The 23880-nt window shown below is 38.7% G+C and overlaps 1 protein-coding gene across 9 annotated transcripts; it reads right to left on the bottom strand.

The window, feature by feature from the left end:
* Positions 1–616: 616 nt before the first annotated feature.
* Positions 617–22879, bottom strand: si:ch211-112c15.8 (tumor necrosis factor receptor superfamily member 1A). Of its 9 annotated transcripts, none has more exons than XM_051071162.1 (10): positions 22698–22879; positions 19489–19585; positions 19266–19391; positions 19025–19156; positions 18840–18888; positions 7011–7189; positions 6583–6753; positions 5771–5808; positions 5352–5460; positions 617–2334 (listed from the first exon to the last, which is right to left on the bottom strand). In XM_051071162.1, exons 1-10 carry the CDS (start codon positions 22710–22712, stop codon positions 1949–1951), a joined length of 1302 nt encoding a protein of 433 aa, XP_050927119.1. In that variant the 5' UTR covers positions 22713–22879; the 3' UTR covers positions 617–1948. The 9 variants fall into 9 exon arrangements, with proteins under 9 accessions (XP_050927119.1, XP_050927118.1, XP_050927116.1 ...); XM_051071161.1 differs by lacking the exons at positions 18840–18888; positions 19025–19156 and adding exons at positions 8414–8462; positions 8591–8722 and having other exon boundaries at positions 22698–22876; XM_051071159.1 differs by lacking the exons at positions 18840–18888; positions 19025–19156; positions 19266–19391 and adding exons at positions 8414–8462; positions 8591–8722; positions 11084–11209 and having other exon boundaries at positions 22698–22873.
* Positions 22880–23880: the final 1001 nt, after the last annotated feature.

Here is a 23880-nt window from a genome sequence, read left to right as displayed (position 1 = left end):
ACCAGCGAAGAAACGCTCGTTATTTTCCCAGACAGAAAACGTGGTAACTAAACTGCATGTTTCCTGTCTATATAAGATAGGTCTAGGCTCATTTATACTACTTGGATATCGGTCAATGACAATGCAAACATTTGGGAGCTAAATAATATGCATTGAATTATAGTTTCCCACATCAATAGATTATACTTCACAATTACGATTTTGATTTTTGTATTGATAACTCCTGTCAAACGTCAGCATGAATTGAAAAGTCTAACTGAAATGCTGCATTCAGGTACACTTGTTAAGAATACAAGTTCCCTCATCATAGCTACTTGGCAGCATATCTATATATTTTTGTACAATGGAAAAAAAAATCACGCGAATGTTTATTTACACGCACTGCTGTTATATGTCTATAAACATATTACGAATATGATAAATGTCTCTCTTTATGGGATCTATTCTTTTTCTATCCAGGGGATGTGAACAATGTAGGACAGCTGTTCTTTGTGCCAAAGTAGAATTTGCAATTCATGAGACTGGTCTAATCCTCCCCAAGAATAAAAGCTCCTCAAGCACCCTGCCTACATTTTCTTTGTACAGGGTCCTGTGTTCGAAACTGCACACCAGCTGCTGCTGTTCAAACACTCGGCCAACACTCCCATCTTGTGGCCAAGAATTTTATTCATGACAGTAGCACGTTAACATACAGTTGTAACATAGGTAACTCCAGTGAGGATAAACAGTGCTAGTTTTTTATACGCTAATCCATTCACTGAACTTTGTAACAACATATGCAAACATCCATAGGAAGTTTCAGAAATGAAATAATTATTATAAATATATACACACGCATACAGCTCAAATCCACAGCTCAAAACCACTGACCTAGATTCACATTAATACATTCATTAATAAACTCTCTTATTGGAAAGTCCAACTTCTTTACTGTCAGTAACTTAACTGACACAAAACAAATTCTCAAAGTGAGATACAACAACACCACCAGAGGAAACCATCAGTTTGGATGGAATATGTGTGGTGAGGAAAAACCCAGCCTGCTCCACCTTGTCACCATTTATTTGCAGGAAACTGAAAAACTGACGTCCTGTGGGGATTTCGGTTCCCTTCCCTCATGAGGGTTCACAAGAATTAGCGGCTGGGTTGTTCTACCAGACTGACATGTCAAATGGGATGAAGGAAATGTCAGACACTGTGATATGTTCTGTCACAGTGCTGCTCAAACATCATAGATGTACACTGAAATATTCACACAGTTTAAATACTCAAACTGAACAAGAGTCTTTACTTTGACTAGTAACATGCTTTAAAAAAGAAAAAAAAAGAAAAGATGAGCACCAGTTTCTGGAGGTAAATGTGAATTGCTTCTTGACTTCGGATGTTTGTCTTTGTTTTGGCCTACTTACCTTTAATCTTATACAATCACAGTTAAACATTTTCACATTTAAGCAGTGCACTCTGAAACGGCAGCCCCCCACTACTGACTTTTAGAAAACACCACAACAGAACCTGAAGGTTAAGTGGTATTTGATAGGACACAGAAGGGAATTTCCATTCATTCTTTTTTCTAGATTAATTTTCTCTCGCCTACTGTAGATTACTACAGAATATTAACAAGCATGATGTCTTTCTTAAAATATATCTGAAGAGGCCACTTAATGATCCAAGCTCCAGTTATGCTGCTGATTCTGCCATATTAAACACTTATCTGGAATGGATTTGATGATATTTATCCATTAAAATAAGAGGGAAAAGTCCAATTGCAGATGGACCTATCAGAATCTCTCCGTAAGCTCCGTAATGCTTTTTCATGCTTAAACTGTAATATACATCTGCATTACTCAGTATGGATCAAGTTTCAAGTCTTATGCACTGGTGTCCAGGTTTGAAGCACTGATGTGCTGCATTACATAGTAGCATGATATTTATGTCTCTACATACAGACTCATGTTTCCTGTAATGCCCCACTGAGACCACAGTCTGTGTTACTTCTGCAGGAAGCTAAACCTTGCCTCTGTTCAGGCCCCCAGTGCAGCTTCTCCAGGCTTTCCTGCAGCAGCTGGGCACAGCCGGACAAATCCATATAGTGCAAAGCGGAGAAGATGTCGTCAAGGCTAGCAGAGGAGCGCTGGCTCCACAGCCTCAGCATCTGGTACTGTGTCTCCATGGAGCCCAGACCCAAACCGGCTTCCAGCTCCACCCGCTCCATCTGCTGATCCGTCACCAAGAGCAGACGCAAGAACTCCTTCCACCTACGCAAGGGCACCTCCTTGATAATTGCATAGAGGACGATGGCCGGCCAACGCTCTGATTGCTCATTTCGTCTGGCAGCTGGGGGGAGAGAATCAATTAGACAATCAGAGGACACTGACAACACAAAAATGAAAACTCTGCTGTTGCATAAGGTCAGCTACAAGACCTGTGCTATCTGTCCAATGTGGTACTGCTACGTTTGTGGACTGGAATAACTTTTTTGTGATTCAGTGCACGGCTCCATGCTGCAGAATGTTCTGTTCTTTGGTTTGTTTTTCAAGATAAACAAAAGGTCATCAAGATGAACAGTCTGTACAGATGCATTTGAGCTAACCACGTCAGAAGATCGAGACTACAGCGCTAGCCTCAACTTGCTGATTGGTTGTTGTTAGTTTTGGCCCTTCCATAGCATTTGTTGACATTAAGGAAAATGTAGAAGAGTAACAACATTATCCTGTAATGATTTTTGGTGGGGATTTTTTTCAAAACAAGGCTACGAACACTGAATCACACAGGGGGAAAAACAGCTGCTGCACTGCTACCAGTGGAAAGATTCAAGATTATTAACTGCCTTATGCACGTGGAAATTTTTTTTCAATTTGCATAAAAAAGACACAAAATGTGCTGTCAAACATATAGCAGCCATACAGCCAAGTCACCAACAAAGCAACACAGCGATACATAACAGTGAAAAGGGCAGTCAACATTTAGTATGAGGTGACAAGTGTGTTATGATGTGTAATGTCTAATAAAATTCCCCAGTGTACAGTAAATGCTAAAAAGGAAAACATAATCCTCACCACAGTGCCAACAGCACTTCAACCACAAGGGGGTTTTCAGTTCAACCGCAAAATGCCAGGCAAAACAACATGACATTGCTAATGACAGGAAATGCAGTCCTTCCCAAAAGTTTTAGTGAATTTAGACAGAATTTTGGCTGGTGACACAGAGCTGCGTTAGGCAATATCTGAATGACAACACATTAAAAACTGTGAGGCATGAGTGAAGCATAGATCTAATTTGTTTTAAATGTGGGGAACCAGCCAAGTCTTGGATTCTGACAATGAGCAAATGAAAGGTTAAAAAATGAAAGCAGCGGAAAGTATATGTGGCTGAAAATGAGTGGATGCTGATGATTTCACGGGAGTTAAAACACTATGTACAAGGATGCAAATTGTTCACAGTTAACAGTGTCATGCACTCACTATCTGATTTGTCATTTCCCCTAATGTTGAATTGCTGATTGATGTGAAACAGTGAGGGCGACCTGTTTCCCAGTTTCCACCTCCACTCTGTGGGCCACACAACTGATCGGTGATAAATACTGTGCTGAACAAGCAGAGATGAAAGGCTGCTGCTCACAGTGAGAAAACACAGCAGCATCAGATAACACACTACACCACCAATCACATGGGGAGTGAGTATCACCCTGGCATTTGTCATTTTTCTTCACTAAACATTTGGCACCTGCGGCATAATGCCTCGTGATGTCACCTTATAACCACACAATCAGACATGCTCAAGTCTTTGTGTGTATGCCAATATCCCCCCTGCTGGAGTGTCCTTAAACACGGCACTGAATCCTGCACAGGGGATTTTTAAGATTTTTATAGTACTCTTAAATAGGTTAAATACAAAAAATGCTGCTCTAATGTCCATGCTGGGATTTACTCTCTGTTTGAAGTTCTTGTCTGTTTAATTCAAGGTAAAATTCCAGTTTTAGAATCTGATTTACTAACCTAGTCCCTTTCTTTCTACTGGTTTTATCAGTTTTTCTATTTCATATTGTGCCCTGCCTCTCACTCAGTGTCACTCTGTGACCCAAAAGGATAAGTCACATGGGGGCTATTGCCAGTCCTAGCTGACATTAGGCAAGAGGCGGGATACACTGGCCAGTCTATCATAGGGCTAACATATAGAGCCAAACACCTATTCACGCTCACATTCAGACCAAACTCCACACAGCAATTACAGTTATTTATTTTTTTTATCTGAATTCCCCACACAAAGTAGCTTACTCTGGAGGGGGTCATGACTGACTGTCTACCACCTAAACCACAAACAGATTTGTAACTGATCACACCTGTATTTTCTGTACCTTACATCTGGTGGGAAAATTCACACAATTTGTACACTGCAACCAGTTTTTAAAGAAGCTTTGAGAGTGAAGAATTTGTAATAGTGTTTTCACATTCACACTCTTTGTGGTTGCCAATTATTAGGAGGAATTGTAAACTTCATGAGAGAACCTGAAGAAAATGAAAAACACTGTTCCTTGAAACAGTTCTATCTCATGTCTAAATTAAAATAATTTAGTGAGAAATGCAGTCTGACTTGACATTTTACAGCATTAAGTTTGTAACCTAGAGTGTAACAGAAAAATACACACTCTCTGTTAGTGCAGAGGGAAATGTTTTTACCTTCTTGACCCCCACGTCACCAAACGGGTGTCAGACATTTAAATGTATTATTCTTGACTTGATAATCAACTTGTCCTACATGAACCCATGCCATGGGCTTTGCTTCACAACACACATCTTTGTATCACCTGTTTCCAGTCTTTCTATACGGGTGAGTCAAGATCTTAGTCAAAATGTATCTGTCACTCCTCAACCTACTCCTTTTTTGTAGTGATTGTAGTAGGTAGTTTGCTAACTTGTCCTTTAAATCATCAGTTCCTCTTTACTCTTTACTTCTGGGGCAGGTCCAGCCCACTTAAGAAATGTAGTTTCATAAACTTCGCTGGAAAAAAAAGGCTTGACTTGACTCTATTTTAGACCAAATTCACATTTTTTACAGTGGTGGAGAAAATAGTTTCTTATTTCAGTGGCACAAAATGTTGCTGATGAGTCTGGCTTCACACATCAGTACTGAAAGGGCTCTGCTTATTATTTATTCAAATAATGATTTAATTACAGCTTGATTCACAATAGACCATAATACATCTGAGATGCCTTTGATATGTGCTTTTCTTTTCTATTATTATCCTATGACTATATTAACGTCATTGTTAGTGGTAGTTGTTGTAGTAGCAGCTGTGGCAACAGTTGTGACAGTAACTATCATCACTATCATGACATGACCTCTGATCTTACCTTTGTGTTCAGCATTTGGCAACAGAGGACTGACAAGGGCTGGATGTTGTGGTGTGGCAGGACTGTGACTGAGAACCATCATGGGGGTTTCCTCAGAAATGTGTAATGTCTAGAAAGAATAAGGGAAAAAGAGGAAGTAAATGTCTCAGCTGCAACCGACTCTTTAAAAAGTCAGAAAGTAGTAGGTGAAATTCTTCAGCCTGTCTCACAAAAGCCAGTAACTCATCCTGATAACTTATTACAACTTTTGTTTCAAATAAACTACGAAGTGTGATCAGTAAGTCCACTTTTGTCTTCATTGACCTTTACATGTTTTCACAAGGCCAACTGACTGTCCACCTACAGAACAGCTCCAAGTTAGATCTCTATCTCAAAAGAACTGCACGAAAGTGAAGAAGTGCATGAAACTGAACACAAACCAGCGTGGTCGGGCTGCTGCCTTGATGACTGTGTTGTTCTGTTTGGGAGGAAAGCAGATATTATCAGTAAGCTTCCTGCTTGAACATGTTCAGTTGAGAAAGTACAAAAAAAAAAAAAAAATACCAGAAAGACCGTCTCTTGAACTTGCATTTTATAACAAACATATATCAAACATTAAACAAACAAACATTAAAGTGTATCTTTGGCACCTGCTATGTGTAAAAAATATATTTTAGAAACTATGCAAAAATGAATATATCTGAAGTATTTCTTCAGTGCTTCTTCTTTCTTTCTTCAGTTTTTAGTTACTTTTATTTAAGTTTAAGGTTGAAACTGTCATTTAAGCATAGTTGTGTGATGTTTCTTTTTGTTATTGTTATTCTGTTATTAAGCATTCATCAGAGGTATGTTGGAAATCTGGCAGAAATAGGTCCAAAAACAGCTACTGCAGAAAGGGGTTAAGGCAGGCACAATGGCTCCTGACTATTTTAAATATATATATATATATATGTTATATATTATAATAGTGGATTGTGCAGGGATGTATGTGCAATTTCAATTTAGTAATTTCAGCTCTGTGTCACACCTCAAGCCAGTCATATCTTTCATTTAAAATATTAATCTCTAACATACTTATTACATATTAATGTAATGGAATAAAAGGTACAAAATGTGTCTCTGAAATATAGTGAAGTGGATGTATAAGTTGTGTAAAGTAGAAGTATTTAAGTAAACTACAAGTGCCTACTTAAGTGCAGCACTTGACTAAGTCTGATGTAAATGTATGTATTTACATTCCACTACTGGTTACCATATAATTTGGGGTCCTCGACATGCAGCTCCACGCCTTTGTCCGTGCTCCAGCAGGGAAAAGAGTTTGGGTTTCCTAGATACCTCCTGGTGATGAGCAGCGGGAGCCCAAAGAACAGCACAAATATCAACACAACCACCCAGCCAAACAGCCAGCGCGTCAGGTCAGTCGCTGTGGGCACAAAAAACGTTGACGTCACTCAATCACTCATCTAGTCTGTCATGAAGGGGTTCTGTTTTTAAAGGTTTGATGATGAAAATGTGATTGATCCTCCAGATAAGCACACAAAAAGGGGAAAGAGTCAGGCTCTGTTAAACTTACTAAAATACAAAAATAAGTGCATTTGGGCGTAGTCTATGAATCATAAAACCACAGACCAATGAGTTTTTCTGTCACTTGTTAAAATACAGTATATAGTCAAAACTAACAGGGAGGTGTAATTGGATCCTTAATAAGATATGTTTCGTTTGCAGATGTGGTTGTCGTAGATGTAGCTGAGGCAGACATATATTTTCCTGATGTAGTTGTAGATGTAGTCGTAGTTGAAAGTGGAGCAGTTGTTGATGTACACTTCCTCTTGCATTCTGAGTCATTCAGACAATCCTCCCTTAAAAAAAGACAAAAAACAAAATGTTTATTCATACACTAAAGGATACATCTTAAAACAACAGTAAGAATGAACATATGAGTCATACTTCTTCTTTACTGGGCATTAAAGAGCCTTTTTTATAATGATTTCATGGTATTGTGATGGAGGACAAAATGGCTAGTCCTTGGTATGTGCGAAATCAAAACAAATTTGATTGTTTTTTCAACAGTTTCAGATAAACTTCTGAATTCATTTTTGCACAGAGAGAGGACTGGATTTTATCCTCCATCACTTACACTGACGTGGAAATAGAAATGGCTCTTTTAACAGCCAGTATGGACAGAAGCGGTGATTACAGCAAGCAAAAACGGTTTCAGTGTTTGTATGGTCACCTGACAATTGGCTCAAGACTTAAATTTTGAACCTGTTCTATAATGTGTTTCTTTTAAAGACAAAACAGCTAATTTGCAAGCACAGTTACGATATTTCATTAGTACAGCTACACTGATTGTTTTCACATAACTGCCCAAAATGCTGATATTTACAAATATTACAAACTGCCTCCTTCTTCTCTAATGACAAGTCAACATGCCCCCTGACCATAAATCATACCAGGCTTGATTTGACCATTTTATATAAAGGATATAAAGGATAACGTGTCTGTGAAAAATGTCTTCAAATGTCTTGTTCTGTCAACCCAGCAGTGAAAAAGAAAAGAAACTAACCAATGGCAATTGCAACATTTCATTCAGGGTGGAGTAACTTGTTGATATTTTTGCAGAATAAACTACTGAAACTTGTTGATTGACTAATAGATAAATTGACTAATTGTTTCAGGATTAGTTTCAGCCTTAGAGGTTTTAGTCAGACTTAGTCAAATAAACATCACAGAGAAGCCAATACACAGCACATACACACTCACCACTCTCTTTGCGATCTGCATAATTAAAATCTGTCTGCTCAAGTATACTAATCACATGATAGAGAACAAAAAAAGAGGCTCTTCGAATGAAATACAATAAAAAATATTGTATGAAAAACACTAGAACACACTAGAAAATACTACACAGAACAATGTAAATATAACAACTGAGAAAAATCGAAAGATAAAGTGATGAAAATATGTCAGTAAAAGTGTGCTGTAACTGCAAAGTGCCACAATGAATACATTGCTGTCACAGCAAAATTAAAAAAAAAGAGAGTAGGAAAAAACATTGGTTTTCATGTTGTAGGATCTCAAACCTTTGGCAGGGCAGGCACTTCTTTTTGTAGTCGTCATTATCAATAGGCTCTGAAAGAAATATGAGAGCGATTATGGGATTTCAAAAAACCTTTTGAGAGTGTTCACATCATACTGAAATAACCCACAATATGAATCAATATGGAAGCTGTAAATACCAACCTAACACTTTCACTTACCATTACAATTTTGACATTTGCATGGCTTGCAGAATTTTGGACTCGAGTTGGAGCCTCCGTAGTAGTATCCTTCTTTACAGTCACATACCACATCACTACTAGTGGAGCAGGGTGTTTTTACTATCTCATCATCTGGAGGGGAAAAAATGCAGGGTTTCCTTCTCAATTCTTAACATCACAACACAGTCCTGCCCACAGGATTTTCAGGCTGTTCAATAAAGCTGACTCAAAGGTTATTTTCATTAATGTTCAAATTGCTTCACTCAGCTCAAGGCTAAATTAGTATTTTCATAGTCCAAAATGTATGACATGTAGCGACATCTGGCATCAGCCTGACATCAGCCTGGCACCTATTATCAGACTATCACACAATTCATAGAAAATGAATGAAAGACATGAATGTGTTCCCAGAACTGCACTGAGGTAAAAGGTCACTGAGAATTACAACCTGAACCAGCTCAGAAGAGACAATTCCAATGGGCCCCAGTTCATCAGGAACTTATGAATAAACACTCTCCAAATCTTTCTTCTGTGCAACAAACTTTGTCTCTGCATTAAACATTCAACTGTTACTTTATCAAGAAAGTAACCCAAAAAAGAACTATGCAGATTGGACTCTCTCTGATCCACAGACCTAACCGGAGTCTTTGTTTATCTTTCTCTGCATCAGAGCTCTGGTCGTAAATTACATCACATTCCAGGATAGCCTTGCACACAATCCTCTAATGTTTGAAACTATATGAAATCATTGTCTGACCATTTTGTAAAGAACGCCATTTTATTGATCAAATGCTTATAAGTAATTCGGTGAAAATCTGAATTTTCTACAATATTGCTAAGCTAATAATGTGACGAAAGAATTCAAACATCTGCCATGGAACCATATTGCCATCTATTGACCATGTCTAAGCTTAACTAAAGGGGTTAGACATAATGTTTCTCAGGTATTGGAATCAAATGATTACTCTTCATGTCTTGTAATGCAACTCATTTATTACTAATGATGAACACAATTTATTATTTTGCAGTTAATCAGCTTAGTTGTCTCAAGATTTGCAAGTAATGTGTTTAGATTCATGCTTGTATTAATGTATTGTCTTTCTTTAAGTATTAGTGCCACTAAGTTATATCTCGTCTTGTACAATGTCTTGATTGATCATGGTGGAAGGCGAATATATGTTTTGCGCAAGTATTCCATAATTTAGAGTTTATTAAGAGATCATATTTCGTTCTGAGAAAAAGAAAGTGAAGACAACGAACCATGATTGGCTGAGACCACCTCACTCCGCTTGTAAACCTGGTACTTTCCTCAAGAGAATAAAAACTCTGGCGCACAAAGAAAAACTCTTTTGGTTGAAATCAGCTCCAAGCTACACATTGACTCGCCATCGCACTTTAATTTCCTTTAATTTTCTCTGTTCCTTTGTTCTCTTTCCACCACGTGCTCCGCAAGTAACTTCTCCTTTTATCTATACGCACAAGTGACTTTCAGTATTCCTCAAGCCTAGCAATGCCAAGTTAAGACAAAGGAACAAAAGTATCTGAATACTTTGAACTTATTTTTTGATAATCCTCTGTTTTTATTCTGAAGATTTGTGACACTTTTAGAGTCGTCTGGCCGACACCAGCCTGCTCTTAAGTTATCCACGAAACGTTAAGTAGGCTACATAAGAGCTTATTTTTCTTCATCCTGCGAGAGAGGCCTGCAGATTACACGACCGCCTGCAGAGAAACCTGCAAGAAACTTTGCCAAGACAGAAAGTCTGTGAGTAAACTCAACTAAAGCTGAACCACTGAGACACCGGCAGAATCCGTCACCATGTTAACCAGAGACACGGCCTGTGGGAGAATCCACCTGGATCCTGCGTTTCCATGGTTACTAGCACAACCTCAGCTACCTGGATTCCAGCCAAGTCTGCAGTTGCCACAACTCACAGTAGGCCGGTCTTAACATTCTGCTCGTGACAAGGATTGATGATAAAATAAGTAAACTTTAATTTTCGCCACTGATAGACATCTCAAAATTCAGTACAAATAGATTATAGTAACAGACTAAACCAATTTGCTTCCACCATATCACTCTGCTCATTTTACCTGCTGTTAGTTCACTGTGCTAGTTTGATCATCCTTACACTTCTGTTTTATTTTTATTAAACATGTTTTCACTCTATATAGATATATTCACTTTAGTAATCAATAAATTGTAAATACACCTGTAGACCCAGCACTTTTGTGTGTTTCTTTGCAATGGTGAGTCGGATCCCTCGATTGAGAAATCACGATATCAGACTGATTAAAATTTACAGTGTGGATATTAATGCAGAATATTGATATCCAAATTAATATTCCCGATTTCCATCACAAAACTGGATGGTGGTGCCCCATTCAACGAGTGTAAATCAGATTTTCCAATGATCACACAAAATACCACAAGCTGACAGCTGACAGCTCAATCACCCAAACCAAGTCATGATATTTGAAGAAGATACTTACGATTACATGTCTCACACCTGAGACACCTCTCTAAAAAGTTTTCTATCGCTGTGAATGTGTTAGTTTCACATCTTTTACATTTGTACTTTGCAACTGGATCATCACATGTACCAATTTTATAATATCCTGGAAAACAGTGGAGACAAGGAGATAGGGAATGGGTTAGCATGTGATAATTCCACCATAACTGTACAGCATGAGACTAGTGCACACAGTTCCTTACCTGCTGGGCACAGTTTATAACACAAATTAGTGGCTTGTTCTGTCACCTCAGTGTGACTCTGTCCACTGGAAATGAAGGCGAGTATCAGGGGGAGAACCTGAAACAAAAGACGAGGTTTGATGACCTGAGGTACGACATGGAAAGGTAGACACTCACATCAGGCATACAAACTGACAGCAACTAATCAAGCCACTACACCAGCATCCTGTGTTTTGTTTTTTTAATTTTAGTGCACCTTCAATATCTAGCAGGTCTTCTGGTTGATAATATTCAAACATTTTTTATTGAATTTTCAGATTATAAATTGGAATAAGAACTGTTGACACAGATTCACTTAACACCCGCCTACATCATTACCATACATAAACAGTAGAGAATGAAAAATAAAACAGAAAAGAGAGAGGAAAATAAACTGTACATCATAATATCATACACATCAGTGTGTGTATGATGTATTCAGTGTTTTCCCTCCATTTGAGGAGAGTCACAAGCAGTATAGAGAAGACCATGTGCTGAATGTGAGCATCAGAATGTTGGATTCAATACACATACATTTGGACAGCTATCAAAAACCTTTGCCCAGACATACAGCTGTCTTATCCCCTCCTGAGTACTCTTCTAAAGTACTCTAACTGTAGAAGTCAAAGCCCCATGCATACTGATGAGGAGAGAACCACACATACTGCTAACTGGCAAAACATTTCTGATATTTGTGAGTCCACTCCCTCTTCCTATTGCAGCTTAATCTGATCAAAGGAGGGAGAGGCAGCTACATGGACAGTACTGGCACTGAACAAGCACCTGTTGACTTGGAACCAGTTCAGGATTCATTGTAATTATGAACAGCCCTTTCTCAGGGCACCTTGGGTTTTATATAGCCTCAAGAAGGGGCTGTTCATAATTAAAATTAATCCTGAACTGGTTCTAAATCAACAGGAGTATTTGTAAAAAGGTGGGACTCAAAAGCTTGAGAGTATTGTTCCATGGAGGGGTTTCTCCATGCCTTCCTCATATACCATATTGATTAGCTTTATCCAGGGCTATTTTCAAATTAATATGAAACAAATAGAGTTGAAACGATTAGTCGATCAATTTATTAGCCAGTCGACAGAAAATTAGCAATTATTTTAAGAATGGAAATAACACAAAAATTCTGTTGTTTCAGTCTCTGAAGGGTGAATATCTCCAGTTTATTTTGACAGTAAACAGAATGTCTTTGGGCTTTGGGCTGCTGGTTGAACAGACACCTTAGGACTCTGGAAACTTCTAATCTGCACTTTTTGCTATTTGCTGACATCCTACAAACATCCTCGAACAGTCAATCAAGATAATCAGTCAATTAAACAAAAATGTAAATAACTAGTTTGTTGCACCCACTTCACTCATCCACATAAAACTATGTACCCTTTAATCAACTCTACATCCTTGATGTTTTGCAGTGAGGAATAAGAAGCAGTATGTTCAGCCACATTGCCCTCCTTAAAACCGTAGGATTACACATGTATTATGTATATCCCTCTGACTGGCCGTCAATGCCTTTAACCGACTTAGACAAGCAATTATATGTGTGTTACTTAAATGTTAACAGCAATACTGTGACAACAGTTCCTGTGTAAATTAGTGATGATAATCTAAAATCAACTTGCTGAAACTAACTTCTTCTTCTTCTCGAAATGGAACATGGAGGTAGATCCAAACAAAACAGCAGAATTAGATTACTTACCAACACAAGGTCCATGCTGGAGGTTAAACAACCAACTGTAAATGAGTGTTAATTTCACTCTTGAAAAACACAGAGATCAGATGATCACAACGCAGTTATCACCAGGAGAGGATACCACTAAATTTGCAGACAGGATGAGGCATTCTGACGTTAAATTGTCTCTGAATTTCCTTTAAAGGTGAGTCAAACACGGCAATGTTTGCATGTGTGTTTGAGTGTTTGTGGGTCAGAACTGACAGTTTTTCGGAGTCTTCAGAGAAATGGTGAACGAAACAGGAAGCACAGTGAGATCACCCTCCCACCTCCCTGAAACACACACACACACACACACACACACACACACACACACACACACACAGTGACACGAGGATTGGTTGCAACATCAAAGTTCCTCCTCCTGATAATTTCCTATATTTTCACTGAGCCTCTCTTATGAGAATGTGGTTAGGACTGAAGGACCGGTGACATACATAAGAGTAATTCATGTGCCGCACAGTGTTGCCAGATTGGGCGGTTTTCCGACCAATTGGGCTACTTTTGTTTACGTCAGGCGGGGAAAAAATACATTTGGTGCGTTTTTAATATTATGAAAACAGCACTCTCACTCTCACCCTCTCTCTCTCTCTCTCTCTCTCTCTCTCTCTCTCTCTCTTTTAAATAAATAAATAAATAGCTTTAAGAAATAAATAAATAATTGAGGTTGTTGCTGGCTATTCAATCGGCATCTTCTTTTTTTTTCAATCGGCATCATTTCATTTGGCAACTTAACCGTGACGTCAGTTCAGCACGTTGCCTGCCACACTTCCATTAATGCTGTTCAGGACTTGTCTTGGTTGCAATTAAATCTATTTATCTATCATTTATGTGTGGTTATTTGATGCTATATTTTACGGGTTTACATGGGTGTCTGGCAACTTCGTGGTTTGGGCTGGTTTTTATTGGATTGGGCGGGTTCTAAGATGTGATTGGGCTGGAAACTGTCAATCTGATCTGGCAACACTGGAGCCGCATACAGTGGTTGGGTGTAGGTGGTGGTGGTGTGTGTAAGGGAGCATGGGTACACTGTGGATATACCATATTAGGCACATCAGTGGCTTCAGTGCATCTCTTTTGTCTTCTTTGTACAAGAGACTGAAACCAAAGATTTGAATTTAGACAAGTCAGATATCAGTGTGAGAATCAATCAAATACAGTAAAAATCAATCCCTGGTTAGAGGGGTGAATATTGATTTACATTAAATTAGCACACATTTGCTCCACTGTCCTTCATGAATGAAATACTACAGCTGATATAATTTTTCATCAGTTTCCCACAAAAGTTGACGGAAATCAGTTTTCAATTAACTTGATATTCTTTTTCTAGAGTGAAATTGCATTCTCTTGATAGAAAATGCTTGTTTGTTTCATGGTTCGGAAACAACACTGGAATTATGTCAAGACCTGCAAAATAACTACTCTCAGGTAAAATTTTGATTTAGATTCAGATGTAGACAGGGCACAGACAAGATGCACAATACTAACAGAATGGCATGAAACAAGTGCACATAAATCACAGGGGTAAACTAACTGATTTGTTTGGAGGTCAAAAGGTGTCAAAATAAAACTGGGCTAAATGATGTTGGAAAGCAAATATTTTTAGATGTCCAAGCTACACACAACCATCACCTCAATATTGTTTCAATGAAAAAATAATAATGTGCAGGAAGTCTTCACTACACATTATATCACTTCCTCTTTAAAGTTAACTACAGTCATTGAAATACTGTTGAAACACAGACTGTGAGGGCTTATCTCATTTGGGTGTGGACACATTAGTCATACATAAGTAACCTAGGCATTTAAAACACTTTCACTCTTCAACCAAATTTTGACCAGTCTGTGTCTGTTCGTGAATATTTATATATAATGTAACCTCTTATGAACACCGCTGCATTAGCCTGTTAATGCTGTCTGGATCATATACTTTGTTGCAACAATGTGTTTATGCTGCCCTTTTGGCACGGTGTCTTTTAAAGAAAGACTTTTATTCCAATGAGACTTTTACTCAGTTAAATGAATGTTAACCTGCAAAAGCTATCCACTGGGAGAGTTTACATATTGCTTTTGGTGAATCACATTAGGATACAGACGCATTTTAGTTTTGGGGTACTGTCCTCTCATCGTCAGCTATATTTACTGTACATTTCCTCCTGCATTTATGTGACTCTGCAGCAACAGATTTCACATATAAATCATGATAATGAAGATGAGCTCATAAAATATAAATATCTGCAGATTAAATCACTGAACAGCGTCACTTTAAGCAGCGTAAGGAAAACAACACTTCTTTTCTTGTTCAACCAAATTTTCTTTCAATATGTGGGCATATTCAGCAATCAGTATTTGATAAAACTAACATTTTAAATGCAGTACTTTTCTTTGTAGTGGGGTATTTTTACACCACTGTGGTGTTGCTATTTCAGGATTTGAGTCTCCCTGTGGATGTATAGGCTAAAGCCACAAAAAAAGTGCTGAAGAAACATTAATAGATTCATCAGAAACACATTGTCCATTAAATGTGGCAAACAAAGAATATTTCCCCATGTTGTCTGTATTGTGTTGAGCCCACAGCGGACAAAGCGACCCAGAGGCGGTGGTATACTGCCTGACCAAAATAAATGAATTTAAAAAAAAAAAAAAAAAGTTTACCTGGATTTAACCAGGCAAACAGGTGAAAGGCCCCCTCCTCTCTCCCAGTTTTCTCCCTGGTGTGTCTCTGTCTGTCTCTATACCTCTCGGGGTCTTAGTATTTCAGGTTAGTGTTGGGATCCAGTTTCTGTTTTGCTAAGTCCAAACATAACAGAGCTTTCCATTGGTTAACTACTGCAGTGATTACAATGCACAGCTAGATGAAGGTGAATCTGATGGGAACTTATGAAATATACATGCTAATTCAGAGCTAAAGGAAAATGCTTTCCTTTCTAGTAAACATGAAACCTGTTAGTTGCTTGTGGTTAAGGTGTTATGAAGTTAAGCGAAAGTTCAGTCAAGAAGACAATCTCTCTCTGCACAACCACCTGAGTCACAAGCGGTTTCATGCTATCTCTAGGCCCCTCCTGCTAATTCCTGTTTTCAACCAATCACAACCTGACATGCTCATCTTGACTCAATCTCCCCTAAGCCGTCACAGTTTTAAAATACTCTCCTTCTCTGCTGTCATTCAGCTGTCACTTCAGCACCATGACGTCGAGCAACCCACCTTCACCCCACGTGCAGATGCCTGGCTGTCTTCTATCTACCTTTGATCAGAAGTTTCCCTCTTTCGAAGACATCACAGTGTTCCCATTCCCAAACACCACCACCAATGTCTAGGTTCTATAGGGGGAAGTTTCCTGCATATGAAAAGCACCATTTACATTTGACTGCTTCCCATGGTGATCTACTTCCTGCCAGGGTCTAAGTGCCAAAGACTATTTCTCTAAATCTCTCCTGATCAAAATATTTTTTTATCTTTACAGTTCCATTCAGTCAGGCTGTTATATCAACACTTTTTTCCTACACATTTTGGTTTAGAATATTCAAACACACTGCAGTTTGAAAAACAGTGTTTTGCATCATATGACCCAGACTGACAAATGTGTAGTCACGGTAAGAGCTCATTAAACATGACTTGACTTTTGCATATGACTGAAGTAAATATTATTCATTTCAGGATGGCAGAGCCTCGATTTAACAACCCGTATTTCTGGCCGCCACCTCCATCCATGCCAGGCCAGGTAAGTCCACTCATAACGTGTAATTACTGTGACATTACCACCTTTCATTACCATTTGTTTCCATGTGTGAATGTCTTTTCAGCCATTCAGCACCAGTCTGTCACTGAAACAGACTGTCACACTTCTTTCTGGTAGACAAGGAAAAAAAAAAAAAAGAACCTGTCCTGTGGGTCAATGTTTTCTGTCCTGGGATGTGTTTTTGGGGCGTAAATGACATTCACACACGGTGGCTGTTTTCTGTTGAGCATGACCCGTTAACCCTTTCAGCTGGATAACCTGGTGCTCATTAACAAGATCAAGGAGCAGCTGATGGCCGAGAAGATCCGACCTCTGCACCTTCCGCCTACCTCCACCCCTTCCCAGCAGCCTCTGCTGGTGCCCACCTCGTCCCTGGATGGTAGCACTCAGCACGGCATGCCAGTGCCAAAGCCGCAGCAGGTGCCGGGCCACCACCCGCAGCCACAGGGCTCTGGACAGCCGGACATCGCCCTGCATGCTCGCCCCGCCTCCAGCTCTGGACCAGGTAGTCTTCATTGTTTATAGGCCTGGGCACTGAACCTCAGTACATTTTGACCCAAATGTGTCATCAAGTATCAAAAACTGTCAAGTATCAAAAGTTGGAATTGGGTGCTTGGTGAGATTTTTCTTTTTTATTCTTTCTATTCTTTGATCAGATATTTTCTGTTTAAATTGGGAAACTTTAACTAAATTTAGACTGTGTTTTATTCAGGGAAAGTCACTGTATGGCTGTCCTTGTCAGGACAACATTAAACACTAATGCATTTAGGAATCTGGCATATTTTGGTAAATGAAGAAAAAACACACATCTATCATATTGGCACCAATATCAAAAATACCAAACAATATCAGCCCTAGTTATCTGTAGACTTATTAAATCTCTAAGGTGAAGTCAATGAACTATCCATGTTATCCTCAGGTTTAGCAGTTTTGATGTAGCAAAAGAGACAATAAGATTGTGAGGTTCTTGTAGTTGGAGGTGGAGTACATTCCCTCTTGTCATTCAGACAATCCTCCCTGAAAAAAAGACAACACAAAATATTTATCCATACATTAGAAGGTACGTCTTACAAGAAGTCAGATGAACATATGAATCAGACCTCTTGCTTATACTGGGCATTAACAGATCCCTGATTTCAGTGTAATGTGACAAAATGACCAGTCCTTCTGTGTGAAATCAGTCCGTATTTGATTTAAACTAATGTGAAGTTTCAGCAGTCTGAGTTTGTCAAATCAAGTTGATTTCTTCAAAAGTTACAGTCTTATAGTATAAAATTTGTGTTTGCATGGACATGCCTGCCTATGGCAATTGTAACTAGAAGATATCCATTTGACTTACCTAATTTGGTTGGCTGAAGCTCCATATTAACTTCAGATAAGCTTCTGAATTCATTTTTGCACAGAGAGAGGACTGGATTTTATCCTCCATCACTTACACTGACATGGCAATAGAAATGGATCTTTTAACAGCCAGTATGAACAGAAGCAGTGATTACGGCAAGCAGTGTTCGTATGGTCACCTGACAATTTGTTCAAGACTTAAATTTTAAACCTGTTCTATAATGTGTTTCTTTTAAAGACAAAACAGCTAATTTGTGAACACAGTTACAATATTTCATTAGTACAGCTACACTGATTGTTTTCACATAACATAACTTAAGGGTTAGATTCCACCTCAGAGGTTTTAGTCAGACTTAGTCAAATAAACATCACAGAGAAGCAGATACACAGCATATACACAAACACACCACCACTCTTGTTGCTATCTGCATAATTAAAATCTGTCTGCTCCTATACTATGCTATTCAGATGATAGAGAACAAAAAAGACTCAGAAGAAAAAGAAGGCTCAACAGAAATAGAAAAAAAATATTGTATGAAAAACAATAGAGGACACTAGTACTGAGTACTACACAGAACAATGTAAATATAACAACTGAGAAAAATCAAAAGATAAGAAAGATAATGAGATAGTGTACGGGAAAAAAGTAGTAAAGTAGAAAAAAAACATTGGTTTTCATGTTGTAGGATCTCAAACCTTTGGCAGGGCAGGCACTTCTTTTTGTAGTCGTCATTATCAATAGGCTCTGAAAGAAATATGAGAGCGATTATGGGATTTCAAAAAACCTGGCTTCCTTTTGAGAGTGTTCACATCATACTGAAATAACCCACAATATGAATCAATATGGAAGCTGTAAATACCAACCTAACACTTTCACTTACCTTTACAATTTTGACATTTGCATGGCTTGCAGAATTTTGGACTCGAGTTGGAGCCTCCGTAGTAGTATCCTTCTTTACAGTCACATACCACATCACTACTAGTGGAGCAGGGTGTTTTTACTATCTCATCATCTGGAGGGGAAAAAATGCAGGGTTTCCTTCTCAATTCTTAACATCACAACACAGTCCTGCCCACAGGATTTTCAGGCTGTTCAATAAAGCAAGATAACAAGATACTTACGATTACATGCAGCACACCTGAGACACCTCTCTGCAAAGTTTGGTGTCTCTGTGAATGTGTTAGTTTCACATCTTTTACATTTGTACTTTGCAACTGGATCATCGCATGTTCCAATTTTATAATATCCTGGAAAACAGTGGAGACAAGGAGATAGGGAATGGGTTAGCATGTGATAATTCCACCATAACTGTACAGCATGAGACCAGTGCACACAGTTCCTTACCTGCTGGGCACAGTTTATAACACAAATTAGTGGCTTGTTCTGTCACCTCAGTGTGACTCTGTCCACTGGAAATGAAGGCGAGTATCAGGGGGAGAACCTGAAACAAAAGACGAGGTTTGATGACCTGAGGTACGACATGGAAAGGTAGACACTCACATCAGGCATACAAACTGACAGCAACTAATCAAGCCACTACACCAGCATCCTGTGTTTTGTTTTGTTTTTTTAAATTTTAGTGCACTTCAATATCTAGCAGGTTTTACATTTTCAGACTACACATCGGAATAGAAACAGTAAACAGAGATTCACTTGCCTACATCATTAATATACATAAAACACATACTATAGAGTGAAAATTGAAACAAAAAGAAAAAAGACAGAAGAAAGAGAGAGAGAAGAACAGTCTATTGTCATATCACACACATCAACAGGGATTTGTCCCTGTTGAAAACAGAACAGAAAAGGTTGCCATATCTTAGAAAACCTTCTAGCTGAGCCAAGTAGTTTATTTAATATACTTTAGCTGTTTGAGTTTTTTTTTCCCTCCATTTGAGGAGAGTCACAAGCAGTATAGAGAGGGCCATAAGCGCTGCAGTTTAGATAGCAGTTATCTTGAAGTCCTCAGGGACCACTCTGAATGTGGGAATCAGAAAGTTGGGTTCAACACAGTACCACATACATTTGGAAAAACCTTTGCCCAGACATACAGCTGTCTTATCCCCTCCTGAGTACTCATCTAAAGTACTCTAACTGTAGAAGTCAAAGCCCCATGCATACTGATGAGGAGAGAACCACACATACTGCTAACTGGCAAAACATTTCTGATATTTGTGAGTCCACTCCCTCTTCCTATTGCAGCTTAATCTGATCAAAGGAGGGAGAGGCAGCTACATGGACAGTACTGTATAAAACAGATGCTAAACACTTTTGTAGTAGTTTAATTTCCAAGCATTCCTCTATGGATGGGGTTTTCTATATCTTGTTTAGCTTTATCCAGGGCTATTCTCAAATTAAATGAAATTAAAACAAACAGACATATCTTTCAGTTGCAGACACACCCACAAACATATCAGAGCTGAAATGATTAGTTAATTCATTCATTCATCGATTGACAGAAAATTAGCAACTATTTTAATAATGGAAAAAAAGACAAAAATTCTGTTGTTTCAGTTTCTGAAACAATACTTTTTGTATTATGGAAGCAAAATGCCATAGAAATACATCTTCCTCCTCACAGTAGCTGTTACCTTTGCTTTTATTTCTACTGATTTCCATAAAAAGCTGATCCAGGTCCCAACAACATGCAGGATTTGCTCCTACACACGCTGCACCATCAGTCATCTGATATTCATGTTGCGCCACCAGTTCCCTTCACAACCAGATCATCTCTCAGACTGCTTTTCAATTTTCATTTTGGGTTCTATAAGTGTGTTGATTCACGTTGTGGCAAGAGGAATGTGTTTATTTCGAGTGATTTCAATAAAGCTTGTGCAAAATAGCGGGAAGACATAAACTAAGCAAATACAAACTGAAAAATATTTTGAAATTATTGTTCCTGTTTCTGTACAGATTTTTTAACCTTTGAAAATTTACAATGTCTCCTTGAATATGTTTACATAAAATGTTCCTTGTTTTCCTTCGTGATGTATGGTGGATCATTCTATTTTTATGTAGGTGGATAAAAGTGTCTGAAACTTTTTGTGTAATAAAAAGTTCAATATTTTTTTATGAAATGTACATGATAAAAACTGGGTTTCAGCATTTCAACATTGGACCTTGAATAAAATGTTGTGCCTTGAAATTGTCTGGGTTTGGTGTTATGAACTTATAAAATCCAGCTACAGTCCTCTGGGAAGATAGAAGATAATATACAGTGAATTCATGGTTGCCTCACTTTTTTCACATTTTGTTCCTGGAGAGAACCCACACAGGCACAGGAAGAACATGCAAACTCCACACAGAGAAGCCCCTTGAACCCAGAACCTTCTTGCTATGAGGCGACAGTGCTAACCACTGCACCAGTTGCCCCCAGTTGCCACCTGTTAGGCAACTGGGGGCCCCGTAGTTTAATTTGCTGCTGGCATTTGCACACTCAGTGCTCATTTACTTAAAGTCACTGTTGTTCTTTGTTTAGTACTGCTACATAGACCTCAGCCATTAGCATTCGTACCCCTTTGGTATTGTTGCATAGCCCTGCTACTGTGAGTGAGTCGGTGAACTGTCTCTCACCAGTTAAAGGACCAGTATCAGGCCTGATGAGTGCCAACTCACCACTTTGTTACTGTGTGGTAAGAAAATAGCTCACTGGGCCTCCCTGTGGTGAACAGAACTCCTCTGGTGGGTTTTGCGCCTCTCCTTCTCTTCCTCTTTTCCCACTGGCACGTACACACATACACACAAACGCACACACACATACACACACACACACATCTGCATCAAACACACACGTGAGAGGTCCCTTTGTCTCTCACTTCTCCACTCGAATCCTGCGCCATTTTGGAGGCTTCACCTACATGGCCCTGTCCGCCATCTTCCCCTCCTACACACACACACACACACACACACACACACACATGTACACATGCCACATTTCTGCTGATTCTTTTGGCTGTTTAGCATAGTTGTTAGTTGTTTAGCTTAGCTGTAGTAACTAATAGAGGTTGTTGACTAATGTAATGTCTGTCTGTGATTATTGGTGCATCTTTACAGTAATAATAGCTGGTTGGGACGGTCAGTGCTCGAAATCAACTGACGACCAAGCAGTATTCCCAACAGTAAACAGATTGTCTTTTGGCATTGGGCTGTTGGTTGAACAAGACCCCTTGCACTCTGAGTTGCAGCCCTGGCAGATTTATTAAGCTATTAAAAGTGAGCTGCAAGACTATAAGAGAGAGCCCCATCAATCAAGAGACCTTCCTCACTTCACTCATCCACATATAACTATTATCAACTCTACAAACTAGATGTTTTGCAGCAACAAATAAGAAGCCACATCGTAAACTCTTAAAACCTGACACCACAACAGTGAGACAGTGAAACATACTGTATGTGTGTTTGGTGTTTTGTGCTAACAGCAATACTGTGACAACAGTTCCTGTGTAAATTAGTGATGATAATCTAAAATCAACTTGCTGAAACTAACTTCTTCTTCTTCTCGAAATGGAACATGGAGGTAGATCCAAACAAAACAGCAGAATTAGATTACTTACCAACACAAGGTCCATGCTGGAGGTTAAACAACCAACTGTAAATGAGTGTTAATTTCACTCTTGAAAAACACAGAGATCAGATGATCACAACGCAGTTATCACCAGGAGAGGATACCACTAAATTTGCAGACAGGATGAGGCATTCTGACGTTAAATCAACCATAAGTTTCTTTTGAAACCACCTCCCTGAAACACACACACACACTCACAGTGACACAAAGATAGGTGGCAACGTAAAAGTTCCTCCTCCTGAAAGAAAAGGACTGGTGCCATACACAGGAATGTTTCATGAACCACATACAGTGGTTGGGTGTAGGTGGTGGTGGTGTGTGTAAAGGGAGCATGGGTACACTGTGGATATACCATATTAGACACATCAGTGGCTTCAGTGCATCTCTATTGTCCTTTTCTTGATAAGAGAGACTAATATGAAAGATTTATCCAAGTCAGGTATCAGAGTGTGGGTCAATCAAATACAGTAAACTTGATTAGTGGGGTGAAAATTGACTGGCAGACATCTGCTGCAGCAAAACTTCTCTGTGCTGCAAGAACTGCAGTGTGTTTGATATCTTAAACATAATATATGCAGTAATTTACATCTGAGTAATAATGTGTAACAATGGGCCAAATGAATTACATACTGTATATTAATAGTTTTGTCTAAAAGTGATATCTAAAATCTAGAGTAGAAGTTAGGGCTCCTTTTTCCATCGGTTTCCCAGAAATAGTTGACTGAAATCAGTTTCAATCAATGCACTATTCTTTTCTAGAGTGAAATTGCATTTTCGTGATTCTGACACTATTATGTCAAGACCTGAGAACTACATATTCTGAAGGTAAAATAATAATTTAGATTCACATGCAGACAGTGCAGACAGGATATAGAGTACTGGCAAGGTGTACAATAAAACCAAAACGACAGGAAACAAGTGCACATAAATTACTTTAACAGAGGTAAACCGTTCTTCGAGAGGACACTTACTTAGTAAGAATTGATGTGGTTGAAGATCAAGGCCAAAGATCAACACTAAATTTGGGCTAAATGAAGATGAAAAGCAAATATTAATGATCATTTCAACATTCTTTCAATTACAAAACGTGTAAAGATGTAAAGTTCTCACTATGCATCATAATGCTTGTTTTTTACAGTTAAATATAGTCATTGAAATACTGTTGAAACAAA

The sequence above is a fragment of the Lates calcarifer genome, linkage group LG6 (genome assembly GCF_001640805.2).
Source record: "Lates calcarifer isolate ASB-BC8 linkage group LG6, TLL_Latcal_v3, whole genome shotgun sequence".
In the NCBI taxonomy this organism is placed as follows: domain Eukaryota; kingdom Metazoa; phylum Chordata; class Actinopteri; family Centropomidae; genus Lates; species Lates calcarifer.
Note: the sequence above shows the minus strand (reverse complement) of the source record. Positions and strands in the feature narration are given on the sequence as shown.

What these genes read in the sequence shown, in the direction of transcription:
- si:ch211-112c15.8 (XM_051071162.1), bottom strand. An exon ending in GCAGCAGCCCGACCACGCTG is followed by an intron (nt 5,461 to 5,770) that starts GTTTGTGTTCAG and finishes TATTCTTTCTAG; the next exon opens with ACATTACACATTTCTGAGGA. An exon ending in GCCAAATGCTGAACACAAAG is followed by an intron (nt 2,335 to 5,351) that starts GTAAGATCAGAG and finishes CTCTCCCCCCAG; the next exon opens with CTGCCAGACGAAATGAGCAA.